Raw genomic sequence first — 7946 nt, 5'->3', positions numbered from 1 at the left:
AGGAGGAAAGAACGAGAGAAGAGGAGTGATGGAGGAGGAAAGAATGAGACAGAAATGGAGTGATGGAAAGAAGGAAAGAACGAGAGAAGAGGAGAGATGGAAGAGGAAAGAACGAGAGGAGTGATGGAAAGGAGGAAAGAAGGAGGCAGAAGAGGAGAGATGGAAGAGGAAAGAACAAGAGAAGAGGAGTGATGGAAAGGAGGAAAGAAGGAGGCAGAAGAGGAGAGATGGAGGAGGAAAGAACGAGAGAAGTGGAGTGATGGAGGAGGAAAGAATGAGACAGAAGTGGAGTGATGGAAAGAAGGAAAGAACGAGAGAAGAGGAGAGATGGAGGAGGAAAGAACGAGAGAAGAGTGATGGAAAGAAGGAGGCAGAAGTAGAGTGATGGAAAGGAAAAGCGGGAGTGAGGAGGAACTGAAAGAGGGACGTAGCCGGCAGAAGGGAAGTGGCTCTGGGCCGGCCGGGGGAGGAGTCTGGGTCCCCCGTGGGTCGGTCGCTGGGAGCCGGGGCTCCAGCCCCATGTGAGAGCGAGGGAGCGAGCCAGAGCCAGGGGCACCCGGGGAGCAGAAACCCCCTGGCAGAAGGAGAAGTCCGCGCTGGAAGGAGGGAGCCAGAAATTCCCCGGGGGAGGAGTGCCGGGCAAGAGATCCCTGGACAACCTCTGGGCGAGCGAGTGAGAGGTGCAGAGGGAGAAGTGGGCGCCGGAAAGGGGGAGCAAGAAAAGCCCTCGGGGAGGAGAGAAGTCCCAGCTGGAAGGAGAATATTCCTGGGCTAGCGAGCCCCGTGTAAACCGGAGCAGGGGAAGGAAGCAGGCGGCGAGAAGGAGGAAGCCGAGCGAGATCAAACCGGTCTCGGGTTTCCAGGCTGCGCTCTCTCCCCTCCTCCGCCGGGAAGGGGAACGAGTAAACAAGGAGGGACAAGTGCTGAGATTTCGCGAACAAGGGGCTGGAGCGGCTGGTTCCAGAGAGCTCGGACTGGACCGGTTCTGGAAGGAGTCTAGTGCCAGCTGCCGTCAGAACCAGAGTGCCAGGGGCAGAACTGGACCAATTCTAGGAGACATAAGCCCAGAATTGGCGTGAGAGGGAACTGGACCTGCATGTCTGGCGCCAGAATCAGAGGCCCAAAATCTGCCTGGTTCTAAGGGTACCAGATAGAGAGTGTGAACAGAACAGTCCCAGTCCAGAACCAACTGGGTTCTAGAAGATTCAGACTAAGACAAAACCAACCCAGTCCCAGGGAATCCAGAACCATCTGGGTTCTAGAGGATCTGAACCTAGAACTGGTCCAGCTCCAGGGACACCAGAACCAGCTGGGTTCTAGGAGATCTGAATCCAGAACAACAGAGACAGAACCACCCTGGTTCTAGGGGATCGAAGCCTAGAACCAAGAAGACAGAACCAGCTGGGTTCTAGGGAGCCAGAGCCCAGAACCAGAACAGGAGGGAGATACACAGAACCACCCTGGTTCTAAAAGATCTGAGTCCAGAACCAGCAGGACAAGACCATTCTGGTTTTAGAAGATCTGAGTCCAGACCTAGCCCAGTTCCCAGGCATACGTGTCCAGTACAAGTGACTCCGAAGCGGCCCACTTCTAGGAACCAGCTGGCTCCAGATCCACTCCGGATCAGTGCCCAGTGTTCCCCAGCACCATCTTTTCTGGACCTCTAACATGGAGGAGGGTGCGCGGCGCCGGAGTGGTTCCGAGAAGGCCACAGATGGCTCAGAGCAGCTGGCAGAGGGTGGCGTGGGCCTCAAGAAGGAGATCGGGCTAGTGAGCGCCTGCGGCATCATCGTAGGTGAGTGGGGGGGGTTGCAGGGGAGGAGGGACCCCAGATCTGGTCAATGGGGCCACTGCCCCCCCCCATCTCTACCTCATTCTCTCCTCTCTCTCCTTTCCCCCTCCCCCGCCCCAGCCTCACTGGCTCTATAAATAGCCTGGAGCTGCCTGTCACCTCGTGCTCCTGTTATTCTGATCCGATTAGCGCCCGCCCCCGCACAGCCCCTCACCCAGCGAGGGGGCCCCACCTCAGAGCCAGCCGCATCTCAGCACCAGGCAAGGGGTCCCTGTATAACCAGTGGGTGTCCCACCCCAGATCCAGCCGCATCTCAGCGTCGGGCGAGGGGTCCGCGTATAACCAGCCCGTGCCCCACCCCAGAGCCAGCCGCATCTCAGCGTCGGGCGAGGGGTCCGCGTATAACCAGCCTGCCTGTTTAAGGTACCAGATAGAGAGTGTTGAACGAACCAGGCCCCAGGTCCAGAACCAACTGGGTTCGTAGAAGATTTCAGACTAAGACAATAACCAACCCAGTCCCAGGGAACCAAGAACCATCTGGGTTCTAGAGGATCTGAACCTTTAGAACTGGTCCAGCTCCAGGACACCAGAACCAGCTGGTTCTAGGAGATCTGAATCCAGAACAACAGAGACAGAATCCACCCTGTTTCTAGGGGATCGAAGCCTAGAACAAGAAGACAGAAACCAGTGGGTTCTAGGGGAGGCCAGACGAGCCCAGAACCAGAACAGGAGGGAGATACATCAGAACCCCCTGGTTCTAAAAGATTCTGAGTCCTCAGAATCCAGCAGGACAAGGAACTCATTCTGGTTTTTGTAGAAAATCTGAGTCCAGACCGTAGGCCCAGTTTCCCGGCATAACTCGTGCGGTCCAGTCAAGTGACTCCGAAGCGGCCACGTCTAGACCCAGCTGGCTCCAGATCACTCCGGATCAGTGCCCAGTGTTCCCCCGCACCATCTTTTCTGACCTCTAACATGGAGGAGGGTGCGCGGCCGGCCGGATGGTTCCTGAGAAGCACGTGGCTCAGCCCTGGCAGCTGCAGAGGGTGGCGTGGGCCTCAAGAAGGAGATCGGGCTAGTGAGCGCCTGCGGCATCATCTAGTGAGTGGGGGGGTTGCAGGGGAGGGGGGATCCCAGATCTTGGTCAATTGGGGCACTGTGCCCCCCCCCAGCTCTACCTCATGCTCTCCTCTTCGTCTCCTGTCCCCTCTCCCGCCCCAGCCTCACTGGCTCTATAAGAGCCTGGAGCTGCCCTGTCACCTTCGTGATTGCTCCTGTTATTCTTGATCCGATGAGCGCCCGCCCCCGCACAGCCCCTCACCCAGCGAGGGGCCCCACCTCAGAGCCAGCCCGCATCTCAGCACCAGGCAATGGGTCCCTGTATAACCAGTGGGTGTCCCACACCAGATCAGCCGCATTCAGCGTCGGGCGATGGGTGCGGTTATTAACCTAGCCCGTCCCCACCCCAGAGCCAGCCGCATCTCAGCTCGGCGAGGGGTCCGCGTATACCAGCCCATGCCCCACCCCAGAAGCCAGCCGCATTTTCAGGCGTCGGGCGAGGCGGTCGCGATATTACACCCAGCCTGTGCCCACCCAGAGCCAGCCGGCATTCTCAAGCCCGGGCGACGGGTCACCCGTATAACCAGCCCGTTGGCCCACCCAAGAGCCAGCCGCCATTTCAGCGTCGGAGCGAGGGGTCCGCGGTATAACCAGCCTGTGCCCCACCCAAGAGCCAGCGCATTTCTCAGCGCCGGGGCGAGGGGTCCCCGATAACCAGCCGGTGTCCACCCCAAAGCCAGCCGCATCTCGCGCCGGGTGAAGGTGGTCCCCGTGTAACCAGCGGTTGTCCCATCCCAGAGCCAAGCCGCATCTCAGCGCCAGGCAAGGCTCCCCATTAACCAGTCCATGCCCTACCCCAGAGCAGCCGCATCTCAGCGCCAGGCAAGGTGGTCCCTGTGTAACCCAGCCCCGTGCCCACACCCCAAGCCAGCGCATCTCAGCGCCAGGCAAGGGGTCCTCCGGTTGTAACCAGCTCCGTTTGCCCCACCCAGAGCCATTGCGCCACAGCCTGCAGTAGAGGGGACGAGGTTGAGCTGTTTTCCCCTTGGATGGATCGGAGCCCTGAGCGTGAATCCTGGCTGGCTGCATTAATCCTGCTCCATGATGCGCCATCAGCAGGTTTTGCCTGGAGATGTCATGCGCAGGGGCGGGAGGGTGGGCTTCTGAGACAGGCCCAGCCCCCTATTCACCCCCTGCACTGTCCACTGCCGACCGCAGCCCCTGCGTAGCCCAGCCCTGCCCCCACAGCCTGCCGGTTTGCCCCTCACTCCCGACTGCAGCCCCTGCTACCACCCTGCCGGTTGCCCTCACTTCCCGACCTGCAAGCCCCTGCCCCCACCCTGCCGCTGCCCCTCATCCCCGACCTGCAGCCCCTGCTACTCCAGGCCTGCAGGTGCCCCTCACTCCGACCCGCAGCCCCTGCTACCCCACCCCTGCCCCCTAGCTCTAGCAGTGCCCCTCACTCCCGCCCGCCCCCCACCCCAGCCCTGCCCCCAGCCCCTGCCATGCCCTTCATTCCCAAACTGCAGCATGCCTGACTAGCCCAGCCCTGCCCCACAGCCCTGCTGGTTGCCCCTCATCCCAACCGCAGCCCTGCTACCCCAGCCCTGCCCCCCCAGCCCTGCCAGTGCCCCTTCCCCCCACCAGGTCAGGTCCCTTCCTCATGGCCTAGTTTATGGGGAAATCTAACCTGATAGATTACGTTAAGGACTCTGCCCGACTCCTTCCTTCCAGTATCCTCCCTCCCTCCTCCCCAGCCAAGATTCCCACCCCCCGCAGGCCCCTTCCCTGCGACTCCCCTATGGGGGCCCCCCCACTTCTCTGCCAGCCAAGGCGGGGCTGAGGTCAGGAGGGAGGGGCACCCTCTTTGTGATGCTGCTTGAGTTGCCATGGTGAATCGTTAATTGAAGGGGTCTTGTTGCTAATGAGGGGGTAGTTCTGAGTCTAAGAAGGCCCATCCCCCCACCAGGCCTGAGCCCCTCTGCCCCCCCTCTTCCCTTTCCCTCCACTGGCCGTCTCCAGCAAAACCCCCATCTCCCATTGCCCCCACAGCCTTGCACACCCTCCCCCTCTCTTTGTAATGCTTACCCCACCCGAAGCCATGCTTGCTCCACCACCCCCACCACTTTGGTGCACCCGAGCCGACAGCATGTCATTCGCTTAATGGAGGCCCGTGGAGCCAGGAAGAGGTGTGGCTGGCTGTTGAGAGAGATGGGATGGAGGCACGGCTAGTGGAGGGATTTGGGGTGACTTTGTAAATGAATTTTCATTAGACTCCAAGAGATAAACATCCCCTGTGCAGGCGGTACCTCGCGCCCAGCTTCGCAGATCAAGAGGCAGGAGTTTACACGGCTTCTCCCGCTTCAGACTCGGCGCAGCAGGAGTCCTCTGGCCCCAGGCTCTCGGGCAGACTTAGGCGGTATCATCCGGTTGCGCCTACCCGATCAGCGCAGGGTAGTTCACACCTTCGGTCCAGTCTCGCAACTAGGCTGCGGGTTCACATTCTGGCGCTGCCCCAGGCCTCGGACTCGGCAGAGCGAGTCACACTTCGGCGTGCCACCCGGAGACCAGGCAGCAGCAGGGTAGTTCACACCTCTCTGGGCGTTTGCCTAGTCTCGGCAGACTCAGGCGTCAGCAGGTAGTTAACACCTCTCTGGGCGTCTGGCCCAGTCTCGGCAGGACTCAGGCAGCAGCAGGGTAGTTCACAACCTTCTGGGCGTCTGCGCCAGGGCTCTCGGCAGACTCAGGCAGCGGCAGGGTAGTTCACACCTCTGCTGGGCATCTTGGCCCAGGCTCTCGGCAGACTCAGGCAGCGCAGGGTAGTCACACCTCTCTGGCGTCTGCCCCAGGCTTCGGCAGCTTCAGCAGCAGGCAGGGTAGTTCACCCTCTTCTGGCGTCTGGCCCAGGCTCTCGCAGACTCAGGCAGCGGCCCAAAACCCCATCTCCCATTGCCCCCACAAGCCTTTGCACCCCTCCCCCTCTCTTTGTATGCTGTACCCCCACCCGGAAGCCATGCTGCTCCACCACCCCCACCACTTTGGTGCACCAGAGCCGACAGCTATGTCATTCGCTAATGGAGCCCGTGGACCAGGAAGAGGTGTGGCGTGGCTGTGAGAGAGATGCGGATGGAGGCACGGCATAGTGGAGGGGATTTGGGTGACTTTAATTAGAATGTTTCATTAGACTCCAAGAATAAACATCCCCTGAGATGCAAAGGCAGGTCACCCTTCCGGGCGGTCTGCCCCAGGCCTCCATCGAAGCGGTTCACCTCCGCCCACTCCTCAGGCAGCAGCAGGGTAGTTCACACCCCTCTGGGGTCATCTGGCCAGGCTCTCGGGCAGACTCTAGGCCAGCGGCAGGGTAGTTCACACCTCTCTGGGCGTTTGGCCTACGCTCTCGCGACTCAAGGCGTCAGCAGGGTAGTTCACACCTCTCTGGGCGTTCTGGCCCAGGCTCTCGGCAGGGACTCAGCAGCTAGCAGGTAGTTCACACCTTCTGGGCGTCTGCCCCAGGGCTCTCGGCAGACTGAGCGCAGGGGTCCACCTGGGGTTGCCGGGTCGCAGTCAGGAGGCAGGGTATCACACCTCTCTGGCGTGCAGTTCGCCAGCTAGCAGGCGGCACCACTGGCTCTGCAGGCCTCGAGACTCAGGCAGCGAGCGGGTAGTTCACGACCTCTCTGGGCGTTCTGCCAGTCTCGGCAGGACTCAGGCAGCGGCAGAGGTAGTTCACACCTCTCTGGGCGTCTGGCCCAGGTGCTCTGGCAGACTCAGGCAGCGCAGGGAGTTCACACTCTTTGCGGCGTCTGGCCCAGGTCTGAGCTAGAGTGCAGGCGAGTCACTCGGTCTCCAGTCGGCAGACAGCAGCGCAGGGTAGTTCAACCTCTTGGCGGATCTGACCCAGGCTCTCGGCAACTCAGGCAGCGGCAGGGTAGTGGGGCAGCCCTGTCTCTAACCTACATCTCTGTCTCTCCCTCCCCAGGTAACATCATTGGGTCGGGGATCTTCGTGTCACCAAAGGGCGTGCTGGAGAACGCGGGCTCCGTGGGGCTGGCCCTGCTGGTGTGGATCATCACAGGGCTGATCACGGCCGTGGGGGCGCTGTGCTACGCGGAGCTGGGTGTCACCATCCCGAAGTCAGGCGGTGACTACTCCTACGTCAAGGACATCTTTGGGGGGCTGGCTGGGTAAGGAGGAGGGGCCCCTGGGTGGCCGGTGGGGGGGCAGCGGGGGCCAGACCCCCTCTCACGCCCTGCTTGCCCCCCAGGTTCCTGCGGCTGTGGATCGCGGTGCTGGTGATCTACCCCACCAACCAGGCTGTCATCGCCCTCACATTCGCCAACTACGTGCTACATCCCCTCTTCCCCACCTGCCTGGCGCCCGAGGGGGGGCTCCGCGTGCTGGCGGGGGTGTGTCTGCGTGAGTAGCCCTGCCATTCCAGTGCTGCCACCGCTGCTCCAGCTGGCAGCCCGGGGGGAGCATGGGGGGCGGGGGCCCTGGGTCCATCCAGCCCAGTTGCTGAGTCAGTGCGGGCTCAGCAGGAAAGCGTCTGCGGGCATCTGTCTCGCAATGTTTGTGTCCCTGTGTCCTGCCGCTCCCTGGGTGGGGCCAAGCCAGCAGAGTTGCGGGGGGCAGGGCTGGGCTAACAGGGCCTATGGGTCGGGAGTGAGGGGCACCAGAAGACCTGGGGGGGCCCAGGGCTGGGGTAGCAGGGGCTGCAGGTCGGGAGTGAGGGGCACCAGCAGGGTTGCGGGGGGCAGGGCTGGGCTGGCAGGGGCTGCAGGTCGGGAGTTAGGGGCACCAGCAGACTGGGGGAGGGACCAGGGCTGGGCTGGCAGGGGCTGCAGGTCGGGAGTTAGGGGCACAGCAGACCGGGGGGGGCCCAGGGCTGGGGTAGCAGGGGCTGCAGGTCAGGAGTGAGGGGCACCAGCAGACTGGGGGAGGGACCAGGGCTGGGCTGGCAGGGGCTGCAGGTTGAGAGTGAGGGGCACCAGCAGACCGGGGGGGGGCCAGGGCTGGGCTGGCAGGGGCTGCAGGTTGGGAGTGAGGGGCACCAGCAGGGTTGCGGGGGGCAGGGCTGGGCTGGCAGGGGCTGCAGGTT

General features: G+C 62.1%; 1 protein-coding gene across 1 annotated transcript in view; it reads left to right on the top strand.

The window, feature by feature from the left end:
- The first annotated feature begins 455 nt into the window (after positions 1 to 455).
- The window catches only part of SLC7A8 (solute carrier family 7 member 8), a 14162-nt gene continuing 6671 nt past the window's right edge, over positions 456 to 7946 (top strand). The window contains exons 1-3 of the mRNA XM_075072107.1: positions 456 to 1795; positions 6828 to 7032; positions 7113 to 7268. Of these exons, the coding sequence (XP_074928208.1) occupies positions 1669 to 1795; positions 6828 to 7032; positions 7113 to 7268 (488 nt within the window). The 5' untranslated portion in view covers positions 456 to 1668. The remainder of the gene's footprint in view (positions 1796 to 6827; positions 7033 to 7112; positions 7269 to 7946) is intronic.

The sequence above is a fragment of the Chelonoidis abingdonii genome, chromosome 14, assembly GCF_003597395.2.
Source record: "Chelonoidis abingdonii isolate Lonesome George chromosome 14, CheloAbing_2.0, whole genome shotgun sequence".
Lineage (NCBI taxonomy): Eukaryota > Metazoa > Chordata > Testudines > Testudinidae > Chelonoidis > Chelonoidis abingdonii.
The sequence above is the reverse complement of the archived record's forward strand: the minus strand, read 5'-3'. Positions and strand labels throughout refer to the sequence as shown.